The 25040-nt window shown below is 42.3% G+C and overlaps 1 protein-coding gene across 1 annotated transcript in view; it reads right to left on the reverse strand.

Annotated features, from left to right (window-relative positions):
• Nucleotides 1-25040, reverse strand: part of ST8SIA6 (ST8 alpha-N-acetyl-neuraminide alpha-2,8-sialyltransferase 6) — a 150060-nt gene that overhangs the window by 24884 nt on the left and 100136 nt on the right. Inside the window, exon 4 of the mRNA XM_042991171.1 lies at nt 18379-18465. Coding sequence (XP_042847105.1) covers nt 18379-18465 — 87 coding nt within the window. The remainder of the gene's footprint in view (nt 1-18378; nt 18466-25040) is intronic.

A 25040-nucleotide genomic window follows, 5' to 3' on the forward strand; every position in this document is an offset into this window, starting at 1 on the left:
ACACACACACGACCAGGACAGAGAGACCCATCAGAGAGAGAAATGCAAACATTCACGTGATCCCCAATTTCCAGATGCAGAAGCCGAGACAGGCTAAGTTTCTTGTCTGAGGCCACACAACCAGGACTCCGATTTAAACCCCAGTCAACATCTGTGTGCTCTTACCCACTGCTCTACACTTGCTCTAAATGTTGCCTTACGCCACACAAATCAGAGACCCACAGAGGGAGAAGAGTCCCTGACATAAGACCTGTAGATAAAGGCTCTGACCATCATGGGAAAATACCTGCTCTTGAGACATTTTGTAAAGTGTGATTAAGTATGCAAACTGCTGAATCTTCATGATTACATTCATAAGAGAGTAAAACAGTATCCAAATCCATCCCTTGGGGGCCAAACCAGACGGATACAGGTTAAAAGGCTGAGAGGTGGGAACTGGCATTCATTTACAGAGTCAAGGCCAAGGCTGAAGATTCTTGTCCAGGCAGGAGTTTTCTCGGGGCTGGGAGTGAAGGCAGAGCTCCTAACCCAAAGATAGGGTCTGACACTGAGAAGAACACCCATGAACAGTGAGCACTAAGAGAGTAGAGTCACGAATCAAGTTTAGTGACATGGGACAGTATTCAGGGTAAACTCAATTATTCATTCATCTGTGTGTGTATTTAGTGAGCAAATGAAGCTTACAGTACTATTCTCTGTACCAGGGATATCATTTAAAAAAATTTTTAAGTTTATTTATTTATTTTGAAAGAGAGAGAGAGAGAGAGAGAGAGAGAGAGAGAGAGAGAGAGAGAGAGAATATCCCGAGAAGGCTCCATGCTGTCAGCACTGAGCCTAATGCAGGGCTCAAACTCACCAACCGTGAGATCATGACCTGAGCCAAAACCAAGAGTCAGATGCTTAACCGGTGAGCCACCCAGGCATCCCAGGATATAATTTTTAAAAAAAGAATGAATGCCAAAGGAGAGCATGCGGTCCGATGGGAGAGAGACAACGGCAGACAATTAGAACATCACACCATCGGCCCTACACCGCGGTGGGGGAGCAGAGGTGAGGAGCTGGGCTAGGCCAGGCCAGGCCGGCTGCATACCCCTGATGCAGAAGAGCCTGGAAGGGTAACACTGCAGCCCAGTGGGAACTTCCTTTTGTGACAACAGGGCAGACCTTTGAGACTGACATGATGTCACTGTGACGTACGGAGTGCACCAACTAAGGTCTGGGCTCCTTCTTCACCCCCCAAGGGCTACATAAACCACAGAAACTTTCGGTGCTGCTCCGAGCGGAATAAATAATCCACTTACTTGAATCCTTAATCTTGTGTTGATGTTTTGCTGGTTCAATAATAACACAAAGTAAAAGCGAGTTTAATGGAGTCTGATTCCATATGCTCACAAACCCAAGGACCTGGGCCAGCCCTTGAACAGGAGCCCATAGGAAGGTATCCAATCCCAACCCGGGGTGCCAGGGCTCAGCACTCCTGAAGAAGCAAGGCTTAAGTGAAAAGCCAAAAGATGAGCAGAAGTCGGCAAGGCAAGAGAAAGAAACGGAGGGGCCAAGGCTGTTTGGGAAAGCGCAAACGGGGAGTGTGAGAGCCCAGAGGAGAGAAAGAGCATAGAACATGCAAAATGCTGCAAGAAATTCCATCTGGCTGGGGAGACACGGTACTAGGTGGGGAACACTGCAGAACTATATCATGAAAAATCTTAGCAGCAAGGCAAGGTAAACAATCTGGCTTTCTTCTACAGGAAAGGGCAAGGTGCTTGGGCCTTGGGTAAGACAGTGACACTAGAAGATACAGGAGAGGCTCCAAAGTCATTGTTTCCAGCCACTGGGATGATCCAACAAATTCTAGAGCAACAACAGATAACCAGAACACCAGTAAGGAGACAACTAGGCAATAGTTAAAAGATAATTAGAGCAGCTATATCAGTTAGGGCTCTCCCAAGAAACAGAAGCAGTAGTCTATCAGTGTATGTATGGATGGATGTAGCTATCTATCTATCTATCTATCTATGTATCTATCTAAAGAAGCTTATTTTCAGGGATTGGCCCACACAATTGTGGGGCTGGCCAGTCGAAAAATCTGTAGGGCAGGAGCCAGGCTAGCCATTCAGGCAAGAGTTGATGCTGCAGTCTTGAAGCAGAATTTCTTTTCTGGGAAACCTGTTTTTGCCCTTAAGGATATCAACTGATTGAGTCAGGTCTGCCCACCTGATGGAGGGTAATCTCCTTTACCTAAAGTCAACTGATGGTAGATGTCAACCCCACGGATAAAGTACCTTCACAGAAACACCTAGATTAGCATTTGATGAAGGAGCTGGACACTAAAGCCGAGGCAAGGGGACACAGAAAAGTAACCATCTCAATGACTCAGATCAGAGTAGGGATAGAGAACAGAGGAAAGCAGGTCAGTTTGAAACACACTTGGGACGTGAAGTTGTTACAGTTTTGTGGTTGCCTGGAAATGGACTGAAGGACAAGTGTCAAGGGTTTCTGACACAGGCCACCGGGAGAAGGGGCGTGGCTTCCCTGACTCAGGGAGGGCACTGGCCTTTTCATAACAAAGTGGTGACCTTTGATCGGTTCTAGTCATACAAAGCCTGGCTCATTAAGGGGAAATGGAATCATGCTGCCGCGGGAGAACTGGAGGAATAAATCTAGAAGTTAGATTGTGAAAAAGCAGGGCTGAGAAGTCTCCGTAAGGAGGAGAGACATTCAAGCACCTGGCTGGCTTCAGATGCCCTTCTGCATGAGGGCAAAGCTGTGGCCTGACTGCCCCCTTCCAGGCCCCTGCTTCTGCTCCGGGTCGCATGACTGTCCCCTGCCTTTTTAAAATTATTAGGTTTAAAGTCAATTGCAAATTACGTAAGTGTGGAAAACACAAGTTCTAAAAATACGAAATCAACTGCTAAGATGAATGTTCAGATTTCTGAATATATTTTACTCTGCAGACCAAAAACTAAAAAAAAAAAGACAAAAAATCCAGGTCACTGCCCTTCATGTGCCATGCATGAAGAGAATGTCAAGGACTCATTTATACGAAACCTTTATTGACAGAATTTATACTGCCACTTGGTCAGATATTTTGAAGGGGAGAAAAAGGGAGAGTAAGAAACCTTTTTGTTTGTTTCAGATATTGTCTGGCAACATATTTAAGATCCTGAATTAATTTTCTGAACCCTGTGAAAACAGAGTTGTATCATGATAATGGGACTCAATCTTACGCATAAGTGCACTAACATGTTATTCTGTGAAGCATCTCCTGAGGAAGTGTGTTCAGTATATTAGGTTCACACCACTTTCTTTCCTAAAAAGGTCTCATTATTTCATAATTTTTAACTTACTAAGCCAAAACCTAATTGTATGATTCAGTGAAAAGTGACGCACGCGCGTACCACAAAGGGCTCCTTCTGGGCTAAGGATGGGAGTCTCCAGTCCTGGATTGTTAGAAGGACAGGTAAGAGGCCGGTTCAGCCCACAGCCATTTAATGAGCCTGATTCAAATGCACAAATGAGCCCTAAGTGCTCCTAGAAAGCCACCGAAGGCCAATCCACATCTCAGGTGCCCATCCAGGACTGCACTCGTGGCTCTCTGTGCAATCTACTATCTTCTGCTCTTTTGGCTTCAGCCCCAAACTCAGCTTCTGTTTCTGCATGGCCTCTGGGAACTCTATACTTATTTTCTTGCTGTTTTTGGCTTTCCTCCACATCCTGACTTTTAATCTCTGCCCCCAGGCGTCATACAACAGATAAAATCCTCCAGTCCTACTCTGAGTCGACAGCCCTTATTCTGGCCCAATGGGGGGCTAAATCATCTGGAGAAAGGGCAGAATGTGGAACTCTTTGCTCTGCCTGTCATCAGGCTGATTCATTTTCAGGCAACGCAGAGTCATTCCTGGTTAGACATGAGAGGATGCTACCACATTACCAAAGAGAGGGAGGCAAGCCATAGGCTGTGCCTACAAAAGTCCATCCTTTTCTATTGCAAATAATGCACAGAAAGATTATAACCTAGAAAGTTGAAGCTTAGTATCTCCTGCTCTGTGTGACCTACTTTCCATCAATGAAAAGATGAAAGAACATTGAAATAGAACAAACTAAATAGGAAATGCTGGCCCTTATCAAACGGCATGGGATAATCCGCATGAAATGCATCACAAAAGCAAAACTGAGGCTTAGAAATGTTTACATGTTTCCCTAGGCAGAGGATCGGAAGTGAAACTATCAGAGCTTTGTTGCAACTCATAGACGTGCTATATTTACGACAAATGACAAAAGTTTAAACTATTTATAGTGAAATATTAATTGTAAGCTAGAAAGATGATGTTAAACTGAAAACAGTAATAGCTCTCATGTATTGAGACTTTAACATATAACAAACTCTGTATTAAATGTTTTACATATGCAATATTCATAAAAACTTCCTGAGGAAGGTATTATCTCTTACCAATCAAGAGACTGCCCAGGAGAAGTGGCTTAGCCAGAGAGTGTTAGTGATGATGTCACAAATAAATTACTCAAAGGCCTCCTGTGAAAGGTGCCTTCAAGATTTTCTATTGGGGGGCGCCTGGGTGGCTCAGTGAGTTAAGGGTAAGACTCTTGGTTTCAGCTCAGGTCATGATCTCACAGTTTTTGAGTCCAAGCCCTGCATCGGGCTCTGTGCTGGCAGTGTGGAGCCTGTTTGGCGTTCTGTCTCCCTCTCTCTCTGCTCCTCCCTTGCTTTCTCTCTCTCTCTCTCTCAAAATAAATAAAAATAAACTAAAAAAAAAAAAAGATATTCCAGCGGGGACTCAGCCATTTATAGGGGAGACCAAAGTGAAAATGAAATGAAAGACTATGGAAAACAAACAGGAAAGGTCAATGATAAGATGTGTGGGGCCAACCTAAGGCTGAGCCCGGGCTTTCGAGCTCAGAAACCAGGCTGTGCTTCCCAACCCCTGGTTCCTGACCCATTTTTAGAACCATCTAGAAAGACTCTTGGTTCCTCCCCATGAAAATATGCTCTGATCATTATTTTGCACTTTATAAAATACGTGATGACAGATTAGCCAAGTCTATTAAGTAATCACCCACACAAAATGGAAATTCATACTAGCAATCAGTGTTTTGAAGGAGAAATTTGCAATTACCGGACAGCAGCACTGACCTAATCAGGCTGTTCAGGGAAGGCCTTCTCGAAGAAGGGATGACTGATTTGGGATCTGAAAGATGAGCACATATTCACTCAGGGAGGTCAGGGAGGCAGAAGGGAGGGCGCTCCATAAAGGCTCTATGGCTGGCGCACATAGAGTACATTTGATGGAGAAAAAGAGCAACAACAGTGGAACAATAAAGGTGTGGCGTGCAGTGAGGCTGGAGAAGTGGGTAGTGGCCCACAGCACAGGGCCTTGAGGGAGTTCGTTCAATGTTTGTTTTGAAAGCAATAAAATAAAAAAAAAAGCCACCAGCAGATTCCAAATTGTTTGGGGCAGTGGTGGGAGTGGCAGAAGCCAGTTGTGACCATAGACCATTGTCTAATTTCCTTTCAGAAGAATCCATCCGGCCATTGCACAGAGAATGGATGGGAAGGATACCAGCAAGGTGGATGAGGACCAGGGTGCAGGTCACTGCAATGGTCCACAGGAGGGGCAACTATGAGGCAAACAGAATGCACCCAACCACAGCCAGTCCTGGAGTGCCTGCCATGCGCCAGCAAGGATTCCCACGTTCTTAGAGAGAGATTCCGAAAAGGGTGGACTGATAGGGACAGGAGGAAGGACGAGTGACACGGAAACCAAGCATGAGAATCTTCCAAGGCATAAGGAATGGTCTAAAATTTCAGAATGTTGATAAGAAGTGAGAGATCGAGCAAAATGGGAATGGAAAATGCCTTTTAGAGGAGAAAGTTTTGGTGTAAGAAGGGAAGTGAAAAAGAAAATCGGGATGCCATGCTAAAATACTGTCATTTTAGAATCAACTGGCCCATGATGAATCTATGTCTCAAACGAAAGGAATAGTTTGTATCATTAAAAACACAATGATCAGGACGCCTGGGTGGCTCAGTCGGTTGAGCGTCCAACTTCAGCTCAGGTCACGATCTCACGGTTCGTGAGTTCGAGCCCCGCGTCGGGCTCTGGGCTGATGGCTCAGAGCCTGGAGCCTGCTTCCGATTCTGTGTCTCCCTCTCTCTCTGCCCCTCCCCCATTCATGCTCTGTCTCTCTCTGTCTCAAAAATAAATAAACATTTAAAAAAAAAACATTAAAAAAAAAAAACACAATGATCTAAGAATTCCAGTGATTTACAGGGTTTCTAAAGGCATTAAAGCATTCCGTTTCAACCCCGACAGATCAGAAGAATGAAGGGCTTCAAACAGATAGTACTTCTTTTTAGCAACATGCCTGTATGTAAATTAAAATAGAGCTGTCCATGAGATTGAACTAGCTGCCCAGAGCACTGGGAAAAATTCCAGAAACCCAGAGGGCATCTGCTCTTAGTCCATGTGATTATCAGGCTGGCATCACACTGAAATGTATGATGGGGGTATTGATAGTTACCCCTGGTTCAGATTAATTCATGACACTAATCACACAGAGAAATTTTATCTCCAAATCCCTGGCTCTCTTGCAAAATGAGGAAGATGCAATGGCCTATACATTTGGAATTAGAGAATCAGACATCAGTGATCACCCTTAATGAATCCAGTTAGATACAGGATAGAGGGAATGGGGTTCAGAAAAGCCCATCCACTGATCATTCACATCTTAACATGAATTAGTACATGACATTTCAGTGGAGATCTCTCAACGAGAAACTGGAGTTTTAAGGAAGGATAAAGGAGAAAACATTTGGAAACATGGAAACGTGCCATTGCACAGTGCCTCTGAATCCCTGAGGCATTGGATGGAGAAATAAGAGAGAAGCAAAAAGGGGCACCTGGGTGGCTCAGTTGGTTAAGCATCAACTTCGGTTCAGGTCATGATTTCACGGCTTGTGAGTTTAAGACCCACATCCAGCTCTGTGATGATGGCTCAGAGCCTGGGGCCTACTCCAAATTCTGTGTCTCCCTCCTTCTCTGCCCCTCCCCCGCTAGTGCTCTGTCTCTCTCTCTGTCAAAAATAAATAAACATTAAAAAAAAAGAGAGAGAGAGAGACAGAGAAGCAAAAGAAGAAGCTTTACAAAGTATCCAGAAAAAGGGGAGTGGGGAAAACCCAGGCAGCTGAGACAGAGTGGAGGCTCAATGCATTTGGAAATAGATATGAAATGTACAATGAAAGAATGCTTCACCTACTTTGCCATTGTGCCCAAGGTTCATCCTAGCTCTACCCCAACCCTCTCAAAACAGTGCTTCATAACCTGGCAGGCATCGACAAATCCAACAGGATGTGTGATCCAGTGTTCAATACGGAATCAATACAAGTTTCAGGCTAAGGAAGAGAGTAACTGAAGACGAAATTCAACCAGCAACTCAGATGATTGAGTTTTTCTCTTATTAGCTAACACGTGCACTGATACTTTGATGCTTATGAAAGATCAGCCCATGTATTTGAGTAGGATGTAAGAACTAAACCGAGATAAAATAAAGTATAAAAGAGGATGATTATCAAAATAAATGACAGGGAAACAAGAGAAACTTGAACTCAGAGTAAAGGAGCAATGTTGAGACACTGGAGACATGTCTATACACTGGGACATCGGTACCAGGTTAGAACAAAGTAAGGGACCAATGAGGACACTGCAAGCAGTGTAAGCAGGGTTTGAAAGGCTAGGCAGCCTGAAAGGAGGCTTATCTGACACAGCTTCATAAAGCAATATACTTAATACTGAGTACAACTGGAGAGATAAATTTCCAAGTGAAATTTAAAAGATCAGTAAACCTCATGTGGGTCTGATGCATTTTCAGGGCAAACTTTATATTCTGAAAACTAAGACAGGAAGGACTCCCTAAACGCACAAGAGCCAGTCACTATTATTAAATACGGCAGGTGTAATGACACAGTGTGGTTTTTTGTGGCTTCTCTAAATGCACGGGCATGCTGTATGGTGTGACAAATAGAAGATGATGTGACAGGATATTAACGGAGAAAAATGTTCCCGGTGCAGAGGGAACGAGGAAACGGAGCTTTTTCAATCGGACAACTGACCCAAAACACCTCTCACAAAGTGCACACATCTTCTTACATTGAAAAAAAAGTAAAATGTGTGTTTCTTTGAGCTGTCATCACAGTCACCCTGATTGAATCATAAACAGCACACATTTAAGGGGTATGAGGACGAGGGGAACGGTGGCTCGGAAAAATGAACATGGTCTTGTATAATCAAAAGCACCCCCTACCAGAGATGATTCCCGCTTCTCTCCAAGAAATCTGTGCTACAAAACAAAATGCCTGGGACATAATAACGTTCAGTAAATGTTAACTAAATGGGGGGAAAAAAAGTGTAAGCTCTCATGAAATACTAACCAAAATCAAACCATAAGCATGCTTTTGGAGGAATATTTCAGAAACTGGCTGGAAGCTTCGTTGGTTAAACGAAGTCTGGTTGCTCAGTTCTATGATTTCTCAAAAAACATTGATGAGCTTATCCATCTGTTTATCCACAGAATTTCTGTCCTTTCACAGAGCTAACTCATTAAATGACACTGTTTTGGTCACGTGATTGTCAGGTACTAAGAAAATATTAACATTTGTGATACAAGGTATGTAAATTAACAGTGTCGCTCTAGTTTTTCCAAGGAACTTTTCTAAGGAAAAGCAGCACACTGGCTGATGTTTTATAAAACTGAATCAATCTACTGATACAACACTGCAACCTTTTCTTATAAATCCTGCACAAGAAAAGCCAAGCAGTAACTTTCAAGAAAATTTAATCTAATCAAACCGGAGTGGATAATTCCATTTTTAATAAAATTGCTACCATGTGACAGATCTCTGTAACAAAGTAATCAGGTACAAAAATACCTGTTTTACAAGTCATCTGAAAGGTATCTCATTGGCATGAGTCTTCAAAAAAACGTGTGCATTTACGTAATAGCACTGTTCTCTGCCACTGAGTTTTCAGCAAACATGTGACTGATAACGTTCAGTCATTGTGGCTGCAAACTCACAGCCATGAAACCCAGGGACGTTTAAAGAAATCAAAGGGTATTACAGGATCCAGAAGAAACCGAAAACAAAATAATAATAAATGACACCATGAGTGTTTGTGGGGGTAAAAAGGACAGTCAAGTGAAAATCGAGCCCTGTTCCTTTGCGTACCTATTAGTTTTCCATAATTGATTACACAAATGAATACAGTTCTTTTAAGTAAGAAGACAATTCATGAAAGCTAATGCGGTAATTACCATGCAAGTTCCTAGGGAATCCAAGACTAATTATTGAAGCTCAGAGATCTTCTGCTGGGAACAAACCTGCTTACCAGAAGTTCCCAGAGCTTTGCAAAGGAGTTTTCGAGGGTCACCTAGAGGAAGTGGAGAAAGAAATGTAGGGAGCACTTCATATCATGTTTAATTTAAATTTGAGGACCTTGGTATGATTCTCAAATAATCTGAGTATCCTGCTGAAGCAGATGATTATCCATCCATCAGTTTCTAAAAATATGAGGGAGAGAATGCAAAGAGTAATAATTCCTCAAACTGAAACCCAGGTTCGATTTTCCGCAAATCTATTATATGTGTTATCAGCTCCTGCTTGGGGCAGGGGGTGGGGGAGCTGCGGTGGGTAATAGGAGACTCCACTGATTTTAAGAGCAGAAAGCAGGGGTGCCTGGGTGGCTCAGCCAGTTAAGCATCCGACTTCAGCTCAGGTCAGGTCTCGTGGCTTTTTGAGTTCGAGGCTCGCATCAGGCTCTGTGCTGCCAGCCCCGAGCCTGGATCCTGCTTCCGATTCTGTGTCTCCCTCTCTCTCTCTGCTCCTCCCCTGCTCATGCTCTGTCTCTGTCTCTCAAAAATAAATAAATGTGCTGGAAGTTCTAGCATCAGCAATCAGACAACAAAAGGAAATCAAAGGCATCAAAATTGGCAAAGATGAAGTCAAGCTTTTACTTTTGGCAGATGACACGATACTATACACAAAAAACCCAACAGACTCCACCAAAAGTCTGCTAGAACTGATACATGAATTCAGCAAAGTTGCAGGATACAAAATCAATGTACAGAAATCAGGTGCATTCTTATACACTGATAATGAAGCAACAGAAAGACAAATAAGGAAACTGATCCCATTCACAATTGCACCAAGAAGCATAAAATACCTAGGAATAAACCTAACCAAAGATGTAAAAGATCTTTATGCTGAAAACTATAGAAAGCTTATCAAGGAAATTGAAGAAGACACAAAGAAATGGGAAAACATTCCGTGTTCATGAATTGGAAGAATAAATAGTTAAAATGTCAATACTACCCAAAGCAGTCTACACATTCAATGCAATCCCAATCAAAATTGCACCAGCATTCTTCTCAAAGCTAGAACAAGCAACCCTAAAATTTGTATGGAACCACAAAAGACCCCGAATAGCCAAAGTAATATTGAAAAATAAACCAAAGCAGGAGGCATCACAGTCCCAGACTTTAGCCTCTACTACAAAGCTGTCATCATCAAGACAGCATGGTATTGGCACAAAAACAGACACATAGACCAATGGAATAGAATAGAAACCCCAGAACTAGACCCACAAACGTATGGCCAACTAACCTTTGACAAAGCAGGAAAGAATATCCAATGGAAAAAAGACAGTCTCTTTAACAAACGTTGCTGGGAAAACTGGACAGCAACATGCAGAAGGATGAAACTAGACCACTTTCTTACACCATTCACAAAAATAAACTCAGAATGGATGAAGGACCTGAATGTGAGACAGGAAACCATCAAAACCCTACAGGAGAAAGCAGGAAGAAACCTCTCTGACCTCAGCCACAGCAATTTCTTACTTGACACATCTCCAAAGGCAAGGGAATTAAAAGCAAAAATGAACTATTGAGACCTCATGAAAATAAAAAGCTTCTGCACCGCAAAGGAAGCAGTCAACAAAACTAAAAGGCAACCGACGGAATGGGAAAAGATATTCGCAAATGACATATCGGACAAAGGGCTAGTATCCAAAATCTATAAAGAACTCACCAAACTCCACACCCGAAAAAAAAATAATCCAGGGAAGAAATGGGCAGAAAACATGAATAGACACTTCTCTAAAGAAGACATCCGGATGGCCAACAGACACATGAAAAGATGCTCAATGTCACTCCTCATCAGGGAAATACAAATCAAAACCACACTGAGATACCACCTCATCCTGGTCAGATTGGCTAAAATGAACAAATCAGAAGACTATAGATGCTGGCAAGGATGTGGAGAAACGGGAACCCTCTTGTGCTGTTGGTGGGAATGCAAACTGGTGCAGCCACTCTGGAAAACAGTGTGGGGGTTCCTCAAAAATTAAAAATAGATCTACCCTATGACCCAGCAATAGCGCTGCTAGGAATTTACCCAAGGGATAAAGGAGTGCTGATGCATAGGGGCGCTTGTACCCCAATGTTTATAGCAGCACTTTCAACAATAGCCAAATTATGGAAAGAGCCTAAATGTCCATCAACTGATGAATGGATAAAGAAATTGTGGTTTATATACACAATGGAATACTACTTGGCAATGAGAAGGAATGAAATATGGCCTTTTGTAGCCACGTGGATGGAACTGGAGAGTGTTATGCTAAGTGAAATAAGTCAGGAAGAGAAAGACAGATACCATATGTTTTCACTCTTATGTGGATCCTGAGAAACTTAACAGAAGATCATGGGGGAAATGAAGGAAAAAAAAATTAGAGAGGGAGGGAGGCAAACCATAAGAGACTCTTAAAAACTGAGAATAAACTGAGAGTTGATGGGGAGTGGGAGGGGGCAAAGTGGGTGATGGGCACTGAGGAGGGCACCTGTTGGGATGAGCGCTGGGTGTTGTATGAAAATCAATTTGACAATAAATTTCATATTAAAAAATAACAAGTAAATAAATGTTAAAACAATTTTAAAAATTTAAAAGCAGAAGGCAGACAGCTCAACATTCTTAACTTTGTACAGCTCTATGTAAATTAAATGAGATGGCAAGAGAAAAACAGAAGGTAGGACACCTTTGACTCTTGCTTATTAAATCCCTCTTTAGGGTCAACTGGGATCTCACAGAAATGCCATTCATAACTGAAATGGAGGATGTCCAGAGGACAGGGAGGGATAAATCTGCAGTTGGGCCGTGGGGGAACTTATGGTAATCACACTTACAGGGAAGACGAAACAAGCAATAAAACCCCCAAGTCTGAAATGAGTCTGAAGAGTCTCTTGTAGGCAGCACATAGGTGGGTCTTTTTCTGTCTGTTCCGTCACCCTATGCCTCTTGATTGGGGCATTTACATTCAAGGTAATTATTGATAGGTATGTGTTTATTGCCATTCTGTTACTTGTTTTATGGTTAGCTTTCTTTAGTGATAGACTTGTACTCCTTTCTCTTTATTTTTTGCATATTTGTTACTCATTTTTGATTTGGACTTACCATTTGGCTCGTGTGTAACATGTTCTGTACATAGCAGTCTGGATTAAGGTGACGGTCACTTATGTTTGAACCCACCCTTTACTCCTCTCTCCTCACATTTTAAGTATTGGGTGTTCATATTTACATCCTTTTATCATCCCTTGACTGATTTTTACGGATACAGTTGTTCTTACTGTTTTCATGCCTCCTACTTCCCTCTTTCCTTCCCACTCAAAGAGTCCCCTTTAATATTTCTTGTAGGGCTCGTTAATGGTCATGAATTCCTTTAACTTTTATTTGTCTAGGAAACTCTTTACCTCTCCTTCTGTTCTGAATGACAGCATTGCTGGATGGAATATTCTTGGCAGCAGATTTTTTCCTGTCGGCACTTCGAATACATCCTGCCACTCCCTACCAGAGAGGGCCACGTTTCTTACACGAGCCAGCTTTACACTACGCTGACCTTTCTTCTTCAGAAGAGTCCAATTTCGCTTAACATTTACACGAAAGAGATGTCTTCTGCATCTGGCTGTCTCAGCGTCTGCTCAAACACAGCCTGCTCACTAGGGCCTTGTCTTCTCAAAAGCGATCTCCCTCTGAAATCTTTCTGCTTTGCACTAGCATGGCTATTATCCCAATCAAACGGTCTCGACATTTCACATTTGTCTTCAATTCTCTTTTGCTTCCTCGATTTGAAACCCAGGGATCAATAAGCAAGCGAGTCCTGCCAATTTTTCTGTCATGTCTACTGCACCCATTTACTGGGTTCCCTCTTTGCGATGGGCACTGGGGACACAAAAGCTAAATAAGGCACGCCACGCTGCCAAAGAGACTGCTGTCGAGCGCCCCTTCCTTGATAGTTTTATAACGACCACTGATGTTCTAGATGTGCATCATCCTACAGCCAGCCCCTGACAATGGTATGGCTTTCTTCCTTCAGTCTATTCGCTCGCTCCTGAGACTCCAATTCACATGACATTTTTCTGAGCAGATTCTTTCCTTAAAATAATAAATTCATCGTGTGATACCCTTGCTAAGAATACCTCCACGGGGTTCTGGGGTGTCTACAGGAAGTGTGTGGGCTCTACTCAGATCATCAGAGCTGTGTGTGTTTACCTGCAGGCTTCCCTTTATCCCAAGTACCCTTTAGTTTTGATTTCTTTTAATGTGTATTTATTTTTGAAGGTGGGGAGGGGCAGAGAGAGGGGGGGACAGAGGATCCGAAGCACTGACAGCAGCAAGCTCACTGCGGGGCTTGAACTCACAAACTGTGAGACCATGACCTGAGCTGAAGTCGGATGTTTAACCCACTGAGCCACCCAGGCGTCCCTCCCAAGTACCCCCCCTTTAGTACAATTCTCTGCTCCAGTGAAGCTGGTCCTGAAACTGACTGATGTTTACTCCTGGTCTCAGGACCCCTCCCCTTTCTATTGGTCCTCCAAGTCACGGCTCAAGTCCTGTCTCTTTCTGCAAATGTTTCAACATTTAGATGCTGATCATAAGTATTCCTAGTTTTATTTTCTATCTTTCCGAACTGACCACAATTTCTTGTGTTTTTCTTGTGTACTTTCATGTGTCCATTCATCTGAAATGTGTTTATTGAGGTCCTATTTTGTGCCCTGCACTGAACCAGGCTGAGGGGGTCTACTGAGCTTTAAATAGCAAACCCTAAACAGATATTGGTTGATTAGCAAATGCATCCCTCCTGCTGGTAAGTGGCATATTTATTTAAGGAAATAACACTTAGGCTTGCCTGGGTGGCTCAGTCAGTTAAGCGTCAACTCTTCAATTTGGCTCAGGTTATGATCTCATGGTTTGTGAGTTTGAGCCCCACGTCGAGCTCCGTGCTGGCAGTGCGGAGCCTGTTTGAGATTCTCTATTTTTTTCTCTTTGCCCCTCCCTGGCTCATTCTCTCTCTCTCTTTCTCTTCCTTTCCCAAAAATAAAATAAACCTTAAAAAAAAAGAAAAAGAAAAGGAAAATAACTCTTAAAAACCATCTTATTTTTAGACCACGTGGCCAGAGAAGTCCCATGATTTCCCAACAGCCCCTTCGTGTCAACAGTTGGGAGTTTCAACAATCAGGCTGGAGGTGAATTTAGAATATATTCATTTGCTCATATTCATCATAATTGAATGCACCTTTTAGAATCCCTTTTAAAATTACGCTATCACCTTTCTAAGGGTCACATTTCACTTTTTTTCAATTTGGTGTAAAATGCTCACATAAAGCAAATGGACAATCGTCCATCGTTAATAAAAGGAGGTGTTTCTGCACTACCAGTTTTACAAATAAGCCCGAAACTCCCCAGATTTGGCCAGCTGTATTAGCAAAACTTTCGGAAAGTGGGCAGCTTATTATTACTTAATTGCACAGACTTCTGTTGAGGGTGTGCATAATTTAGTTTATAAATATGCCCATAAAAAGAACATTACAATATGATAAATATTCAAGCAGATAAATAAATGTCACTGTGACTCTTCTCTCCCATGACAACAAAGAGTAAGTGTTATAGTCCCAGCTGTTTACGTAAATTGGTCCTGGAGGGATAGACGGGCTGTGGGGAGTCATCACGGTTACTGATGTGCTTTTTATACTAAGACGGTACTAAGGGGGAAATGGTCATTCTGTCTGCATTTCCTCTATTTCCACAGCTTCTATTGGCATCATTTGCAGCAGCGACTCTCAAGCGGCCTTGGATTGGAAGACTCTTGATTTTTAGCATAAAAAAAAAAAAAAAGAAAAAGAAAGAAAAAAGGAAAAAAAAGAAAAAAAAACCTTTGAAGATAATTACTTTTTTACTTGGGCTAGATGTGTGAAAATTTGCACAGATTATTTAAGGCCCAGAATGAGGCTACCTTCTTCTAGAGAGGACTTGCTTTGGTTTCTATCAGACATCTGGGCTTAGGGTAGATCCAAATCCAATCGAGGGCGGAAATGATTCACATCTGGGCTTCGCTCCTTTAGAGGACTGGTCTTTTCTAGGGATTGTAGGAAGCTCGGCCCAGCTTCTCTGCCGGTCAGCCATGCTCTCGCTTTTGCATTCAGCAAGTTTCTTGTGAGGAAAAGTGGCCTCAAACACAGGGCTCACCTCCCTTGGCTTCCTTCTTCTTCTGGATTTTAGTTCTGACAATTCTCCCTGCCTTGGTAGCTCACCAGTGCCCTCAAACAGCGCGCTTTGTTTAGTATACTTTGTTTTCCTTGTATTATCTGCGGGAGGTTCAAGCGAAGGCAACGTCACAGCTGGAAGGAGAAGTTCCTCTCCCCCCTGCTTTGTGACCGGTGTCACTTCTCATCAGTCTCGCCAGCTGAACATTTTGGACTAATCTTTAATACCTCAATACCTCAATATCTCCCTCTTCCTTTTTTGTCTCTTCTGCACAGGTAGAAAAGTCTCTCTAAACCAGACTCTTCTGCCACTCATTGACCCTGTGATCATTTAAGTTACAACTGTCCAGGTTAACTTTCTATCTGGTCTCCTGGTCATGGGAATCTCTCAAGTGTAATCTTGAGTAGGACTGTGTCCTAGTCCGTTTCAGCTGCCATAGCAGACCAGTATCCACTGGATGTGTTATAAACAACAGAAGTGTATTTTCAGAGTTCTGCAGGCTGGGAAATCCAAGGTCAAGGTGCCAGCAGATTGAGAGCCCACTTTCTGGTTCTTAGATGGCCATCTTCTTGCCGTGTCCACACATAGTGGAAGGGGCATAAGGGCAGGCTGAGACCTCTTATAAGGTCATTAGTCCCATTCATGAGGGCTCAACCCTCAGAACCTAATCATATCCCAAAGGCTCTACTTCCAAATACCATCACGTGGGGAATTAGCCTTTCAATTTATGACTTTTGAGGGGACATGTCCATTCTATATCAGACTATGTAGCATAAAATATCCTGGAAACTAAATACAGAAGAATCCCTTTATCTAGCCCCTCGCCCTGAAATGTCAGTTAGGAAAGATGCTTAATGGTATCCTACAGGAAGTCAATGACATCCAGGAGTCTACCCAACAGAGGGAAAATATTCACTCACTCTGAGCTCTAACACAATCAGGAAGTTACTCTTTCATGCAGTGGAGCTGGCCATAACCCCTCTCAGACTGGCAGCAGAATAAAAGGCAGTTGGTCCAATGACCTGGGCATAAAGTGACTGAAGGTGGGACAGGCTGAACCACAGGGCTGTGTAAGTAAAGAGAGCTGCCTTCCCACAGAAAGCAAGCCAAGGAGCAGAAACTTCTTAAGAGAATCTCCGGGGAAGGGCACCTGGGTGGCTTAGTCAGTTAAGTGTCTGACTTGGGCTCAGGTCATGATCTCATGGTTCGTGGGTTTGAGCCCCGCATTGGGCTCTGTGCTGACAGCTCGGAGCCTGGGTCCTGCTTCATATTCTGTGTCTCCCTCCCTCTCTGCCTGCCCTTCTCCTGCTCACACACACACACACACTCTCTCCCTCTCTCAAAAATAAATAAAAATAAAAACAAACAAACAAAACAAAAACCCAACTTTTAAATAAAAGAGAATCTCCAGGGAAAATAATCTCTTTAAGAAGGTCTTCAAAAGACTCAAGGCTTCAAGTCTGAAAATATGAACCAGTGAAGATAAAAACATATTTCTGGATTGTAACATGACAAAATAACTTGGCACCAAAGAAAACCTGTGTTGCATGCACAGCAAAGAATGAGAATGCGGGCAAAGAAGGGCAGAGCAAGGAGGACCAGGCCAGCCCAGAGACAACTGGCCAGGGTGGGCCGTATGACTGGGAGTAAAGGGTCCCACGTAAGGATCATGCGCCCCCGGCAGCACAGTGGTTTGACCCCATTTATTTCTGTGTTAAGTGGCTCCAAGTTATCCAAGGGCAGGAAAGCTCTATAATCACCCACTGATAACCTGGTCTTGTCAGTTTGAGTTCCTCTCTCGGTTATTAGCTGGAGCAACTCACACTCCTGAATGTTGCTCGTGTTAAAAAGCTAACAAGGATGGGCCGCCTGGGAGGCTCAGTCAGTTGGGTGTCTGACTTCGGCTCAGGTCATAATCTCACGGTTCATGAGTTCAAACCCCGCTTCAGGCTCTATGTTGACAGTTCGGAGCGTGGAGCCTGCTTCGGATTCTGTGTGTGTCTCTCTCTCTGACCACCCCTGCTTGCTCTCTGTCTCTCAAAACTGAATAAATATTAAATTAAAAAAAAAAAAAAGCTAACAAGGAAACTGGAGGGGAAAACACAGAAAGGAGTGTAGTTTTTGCTCTGAAGCGATGGCACCTTGGAAGACATTTTCCCTCTACGTTTTCTTTTTTCTTTTAACGTTTATTTATTTTTGAGACAGGGAGAGACAGAGCATGAACGGGGGAGGGTCAGAGAGAGAGGGAGACACAGAAACCGAAACAGGCTCCAGGCTCTGAGCTGTCAGCACTGAGCCCGACGTGGGGCTTGAACTCATGGACCGTGAGATCATGACCTGAGCCGAAGTCGGACGCTTAACCGACTGAGCCACCCAGGCACCCCCCCCCCTACGTTTTCCAAACATTCACTAATGCTATCCTGTTATATATGTGGTTATATGAATCAGATACACAAAATAAATAAATACCAATGCAAATGCTCTAAAAAAGAAGCCATGTCTTCTAAAATATCATAAAGAGTCCAAAAAAATTTTCTTTCTGAATTCAGGATTTTTGTAATTAATTAATTCCAATAAAAGAATTAAAATTTCTAAATAGGGAGACGGGGGGCAGAGTGCCACGTGCCTCGGGGCGGGGTGGGGGGCCTTAGAATTAAATCAATCTGGTGGTCAGCTGGCCCTTTCTACTCTTCTTTCTAACAACACGTTATTTCCCTCACAAAGCGAATATACAAGACATTTTTCAATCTCATAATACTGATGAAGAAACGTCTTACCTAAAATTCTCGTATTCTTCTTCTTGTCGTCTCCATGGGCAGCTCTGTATATTTCTGATAATCGGAAGATAGTCACTCTCTAAACACCTAAAAGTCAAATTGGTGAAATTAGAAAACAGAGATCTCACATATTGCTAAACGAATGTATTAAGTGTCCCAAAGGACATTATTATAATCTACTCACTTTAGCTCTCTAAATATTTTCTGAAATAAGGTAATGTAGAAATAACTAAATATCATACCCATTTCCAAAAACCTAGGAACACAAATTTGGAAAGAATTATTATGTTGATGTAGGAATGTGTAATTTGCATGTAAGTCTAGAATTACAAATAAACCATGACTGCACCCCAACTCACGCTCATATTTTATAGCCATTTCATTTTGCTGTAACTCACTGACAAATATATCTTATAGATGTTTCCCATAAATACATGGTTTATCCTTTTTTTATACTCTAAGTTGACCGATATACCTTGGGATATATAGACAAAATTTCCTTAAAATAATTATCTTAAATTTTAACTTTGAATAGTAAAAAAACAGATGAAACTAAGTTAAGAGAGATGTATATTAGCATAAAATATCTATAGGCTCAGAGGTGCAGTTTTGCAGGATTCCAGTCCCCAGTAAATCTCCCTCTATCCAAAATTCCATTATTAAGTATTAATTCCTTTAATCCTAGAATAGCCTATTTAGTCTTTAAGGGTTATCATTTAAAATGCAAGTACCCCTTTGAGTGAAAAAAAAAACCCTTAAAGTTCTTTCAATGAATATCTTAGTCATTATTTCCCTGCTACTTGAGATCAAGGCTCTGCAGTAAGGAGATAGAGTGTGTGTGATAGGTGGGTGGAGAATGGACAGGGCTGTGGAAAATCCTATCAGAAATCACTCCCCCATCCCCATCCAGCAAAATGCAGACCCCCTAAAGCTTAACTCTGAAAGAGGTATTTGTTACAGGTGGGGAAGGTCATCAACCTTCTGACAACTCTTCTCCCCTTGAAAGTTACCTATCTTATGGGTATCTCTCTCTTCAAAATAAATCAAAAATAGGGGCACCTGGGTGGCTCAGTCAGTTGAGCATCCAGCTTCGGCTCAGGTCATGGCCTCGCAGTCTGTGAGTTCGAGCTCCGCATCGGGCTCTGTGCTGACAGCTCAGAGCCTGGAGCCTGCTTAGGATTCTGTGTCCCCCTCTCTCTCTGCCCCACCCCCACTCATACTCTGTCTCTCTCTGTCTCAGAAATAAACATTAAGAAACATTTTTAAAAAATCAAAAATATTTTCCCTTGGCTGCCATTGGCCCAGCTAAGAAAATCTGAAAATCTTGAAAAACTGTTATATACTAAAGGAGAAGCAAAGCAAAAAGCTACCACTGGAGAAGTTAAAAATAGTTTTACTTGCATACAGGTTTCCAACTGTAACAGATTTTTTTTTGATGTTTTTTATTCATTTTTGAGACAGGGAGAGACAGATAATGAGCAGGGGAGGGGCAGAGAGAGAGATAGGAGATACTGTCACATCGCTCAGGTAAAAAAGATACAAATCACCACCATGAGACCAATGGCAGAGGCTGCAGGACTGACAGTCCTACAGACATAAAAGCAGAGTAACAACTTTATGCCAAAAAATTTGACAACTTAGATACAATGGACATATTTGTTGAAAGACACAAACTACAAAGGCTCTCTCAAGAAGAAAGAGAGGTCAGAATCAGAGGGATTTTCTGTTCTCTGAACAGGAAAATGTTCAGAGAGAGGCAACGTTGCCAGCTTTGAAGGTGGAGTTAAAATATAGAAGAGATCTGGTTCAAGACGGTGACGTAGAAAGATCCTGAACTCACCTCCTCCCACAGACGCAGAGTCTACAGCTATATATACAACCGTTTCCTCTCATAAAAACAAAACAAAACCAAAAAAAAAACCCTAAAAAACTAAACGCTAGCTGAGCAACAGTTACACATTGAGCTGAGAAGAGGGAAACCACATCAAGGTAGGTAGGAAAGGCTGGGACACAGCATTACCATGAACCCCACCACCGCCAGTGCAGTGACCCACAGCCAGGAGGGAACTCAAAACCCAGAGCTTCTCCCTGAGGAGTGAAGGGTTTGAATCCCACAGCGTGCATTTCAATTTTCAAGACATACAGTTGAAAGATGAGCCCCCAAACATCTCACTTGGAAATACAGTGAGTGAGGCTCACGTCCCAAGACCCACAAAATTGAAGCAGTCTGAGAACCTTCTAATAAGTGCTTGTGTCCTTGGACTCCGTCTGTCACCGCCCCAGGACCCAGCGCCACGGCAGCTGACTGCCCTGGACTTGAAGTGAAGGAGTCTCACCTGTTCTATGAAAGCACTGGGCTATGGGGGCAGGCATCTACTTTAACACTCCTATCTAGGAGCCTCAAGGACCATTCTCCAGGGATGGAGACTGACGGATGCCACCTTCATGCTCCCCTTGCTGTCTCTAGAACAGCAGAATATCCCAGGAGCTTCCACACATCCGGTGCCCTGATTTCTACAGCTGCCACCTTCACTGCCTGCCTCGAAAGGCCAGGGGAACTTGCAATCCTGGTTCCACGGGACTGCAATAATCAGCGTCAGCCAGAAAGGAGCCCATACCCTTCCTCGTCTGGCACTCTGATTTTGGGGATTGCTGTTAGGGGATATGACCTGGCTCTGGTGGCCAGTGGGGCCACTCATGGATCCCACAGGACTGTAACCAACAGAGAAAGAATTCCTAAACACTGACCATCCTCAGGACACAGCAAGAGGCAAGAGGCCCGGGAATTTGGTCTTTAGTGAAGGAGGCCTACTGACTAATCATCACGACTGTGCCCTGAGAGGCAGGCTTCCAACTGAGCATACACCTGGGGGCTGACTATAATTCTTTCCAGAGTCCTTGAGGCCAGGTGCTGTCCTCACACTCATCCTTTGCTGTGCTCCAGAGTGCCAACATCTTCTGGAGAGGGGCATTCCACGTCTGGCACCCTGGTTATTTTGTCTGACGCTCCCGCATTTGCGGCTGCCACCCAGGTGACACTTTGTGGTCACCTGGATCTGGTGAATGGAGGGGTTTGCCTTTCTGGGTCCCATGGGACTGTAGCAGTCAGTGTGATAGTTCTTGGGAGGCTACCGTTCTTCTTTCTGTGAAGGAGGCTTCTTTGCTCATCCTGGAGCTATGGTCTGAGGGGCAGGCTTCAGGTTTGGCACACATTGATGGCCTACAGAGTTGCTTTCAAAGAATGCAGGCTGTGGATGTCATCTTGGCCGTCTCTCTCTGTCTTGCTCTAGCTTGCCAGTTATCACCCAGAGAAGAGGTTTACATTCATCGGGGCTTTGATTTTTGCTATTGCCATCACCTCCAGATCACCTGATTCTGGTGGATGCAGGGCTTGGGCTTACAGTCCCATAGGACTGTATATACTGGCATACTTTAAAAAGCTGATGTCTGAGGGTCTGGCTTCCAGTGCGAACCTGGTGCTGAGATCTTCCCCTCTGGGGCACTGGCAAGTACTAGGACACACTTAACTACTGGAAGCACTCAAAAATATAATAGTCTGCTTGGACAAGCACAAAGGTTTCAGATATAACCAAGAGCTGGGGCAGGGTTGAGTCACAAAGCTCATATCCTGCACAAGGCCACTTCTTTAAGATTAGGTGAGGTTATTTTTTTTCATCTACTACTATAGAAATCAACACAGAGTTAAGTAAAACTAAGAAAGAGAGGAATGTGTTCCACACGAAAAAACAACAAAGCGTCAGGAAAAACCCTCAATAAAATGGAGGTAAGTAATTTACCTGACAAAGAGTTGAAAGTAATGGTCACAAAGACGTCCACAGAACTGGGGAGATAAATGGATAAACATAGCAAGAACTTCAAAAAATAGAGAAAATACAAGAAAGTACTAAACAGAAGTCACAGAGCTGTAGATAATAACTGAACTGAAAAATATACTAGAAAGGTTCCACAACAGACTAGATGAAGCAGAAGAAAGGATCATTCAACTCAAAGACAAGGCAGTGGAACTCACCCAATCAGAGTAGCAAAAAGAATAAAGAATAAAAAGAAAGTGAAGATAGTTTAAGGGACCTAGGAAAACATCAAATGGTCTACCATTCATATCATTCAGCTCCCAGAAGGAGAGGAGAGAAAGGGGCAGAAATATTATTTGAAAAGATAACGGCTGAAAACTTCCCTAACCTGGGGAATGAAACAGATTTACAGATCCAAGATTCCTGGAGAGTTCCAAATAAGAGGAACTCATAGAACCCCAAATCAAGACATATTATAATTACAATGTCAAAGTTATAGACAAGGAGAGAATATTAAAATCCAGACAAGAACGTTTTGTTGGGAAAACAAACTTTTTATGTGGGAACCCACATAAGACTGTAAGATTTTTCAGCAGGAACTTTATAGGCCAGAATGAAGTGGCATGACACATTCAAAGTGCTGAAAGAAAAAGAACTTTCAACCAAGAATGCTCTACCCAGAAAAATTATCATTCAGACTTGAAAAAGAGAGAGTTCTAAAGAAAAGCAAAAGCTAAAGGAGTTCATCACCATTAAACCAGCCTTAAAAGAAATGTTAAAAGGACCAAGCATTGAAAAAAAGGAGAATGAACTAGTAACAAAAACAAATAAAGAAGAATATATCATACACTGAGGAGGTCAATACATAGTAAAGGTAGTCGATTAATCACTTATTAAGCTAACATGAAGGCTAAAAGACAGAAGTAAAAATCACTATGAATACAATAATTAAAGGATATACAATAGAAAAGGATATAAAATGTGACATCAAAAAACAGAAAACATGGAGCGGGAGAGTAACAATATTAAGCTTTACAATGTGATAAAACTTAAGCTGTTATCAACTTAAAATAGACTATTATAGATATAAGTTTTGATATGTAAGCCTCATGGTAACCATAAAGCAAAAACCTACAGTAAATACACAAAATATAAACAAAAAGGAATCTAAGCATACCACCAAAGAAAGTCATCAAACCACAAGGGCAGACAGCAAGAGAAGAAAGAAGAACCAGAGAGAAACTTTAAAAACAGGCAGAAAACAATGAACAAAATGGCAGTAAGTACATACGTTCAAATAAATACTTTAAATGTAAATGGACTAAACTCTCCAATTAAAAGACATGGAGGGGCTGAATGGACAAAAAACAAGACCTACCTATATCCTGCCTACAAGAGACTCACTTTAGATGTAAGGAATCACACAGTCTGAAAGTGAAAGGAATGAAAAAGATATTCCATGCAAATGTAAACCAAAAGAAGCCTGGTATAGCTATGCTTATATCAGACAAGGTGGACTTTAAAACCAAGACTGTAATAAGAGCCAAAGAAGAGCATCACATAATGATAAAGGGGTGAATCCAAAAGAAGACAAAACATTTCTAAATATTTACGTAGCCAACACAGAAGTACCTAAACATATAAAGCAAATATTAACACACCTAAAGGGAGAAATAAACAGCAAACAGTAAGAGTATGGGACTTTAATATTCTTAGATCAATGAATAGATCAATCAGATAGAAAATCATTAAGGAAACATCAGCATTGAATAACACATTAGACCAGATGGTCCTAACAGATACCTACAGAACATTCCATCCAAAAGCAGAAGAATATACATTCTGCTCAGGTACATATAGAACATTTTCCAAAATTTATAATGTTAGGACAAAAAACAAGTCTTAATAAGTTTAAGAGAAATGATCATATCAAGCATCTCTTCCAACCACAATGGTATAAAACTCGATATTAATTGCATGAAGAGAACTGGAAAATTCACAAATATTAAAGATGAAACAATAGGCTACTGAACAGCCACATGGGTCAGAGAAGAAATCAAAATTGATATAAAAAAGATCTTGATACAAATGAAAATGGAAATGTAATATACAAAAACTTATGGGAGAAAGCAAAAGCAATTCTAAGAGAGAAGTTCATAGCAATAACGCCTACATTAAGAAGAAAGAAAAGTCTCAAATAACAACCTAACTTTATACCTCAAGAAACTAGAAAAAGAAGAAAAAAACTAGGCGTAAAGTCAATAGAAGAAAGGAAAAAACAAAGATCAGAGCAAAAATAAATAAAATAGAGGTTAAAAATAAAAAAGGACAATAGAATAATCAATGAAACTAAGAGTTGGTTCTTTGGAAAGATAACAAAATTGACACATTCAGCTAGAATTACCAAGAAAAAAGAGACTCAAATAAATAAAATCAGAAATTAAAGAGAGGCAGAGACACCTGGGTGGCTCAGTCAGTTAAATGTCCAATTCCTGATTTCAGCTCACGTCATGATCTCATGGTTTGTGAGACTGGGCCCCATAGCGAGCTGCAGGCTGACAGCACACAGCCTGCATGGGATTCTCTCCCTCCCTCTCTGCCCCTGCCCTGCTTGTGTACATGCTCTCTCTCTCAAAATAAATAGGGGCGCCTGGGTGGCTCAGTCGGTTAAGCGTCTGACTTCGGCTCAGGTCATGATCTCACGGTCCATGAGTTTGAGCCCCGCGTCGGGCTCTGTGCTGACCGCTCAGAGCTGGAGCCTGTTTCAGCTTCTGTGTCTCCCTCTCTCTGACCCTCCCCCGTTCATGCTCTGTCTCTCTCTGTCTCAAAAATAAATGAACGTTAAAAAAA

The sequence above is a fragment of the Panthera tigris genome, chromosome B4 (genome assembly GCF_018350195.1).
Source record: "Panthera tigris isolate Pti1 chromosome B4, P.tigris_Pti1_mat1.1, whole genome shotgun sequence".
Taxonomy (NCBI): domain Eukaryota; kingdom Metazoa; phylum Chordata; class Mammalia; order Carnivora; family Felidae; genus Panthera; species Panthera tigris.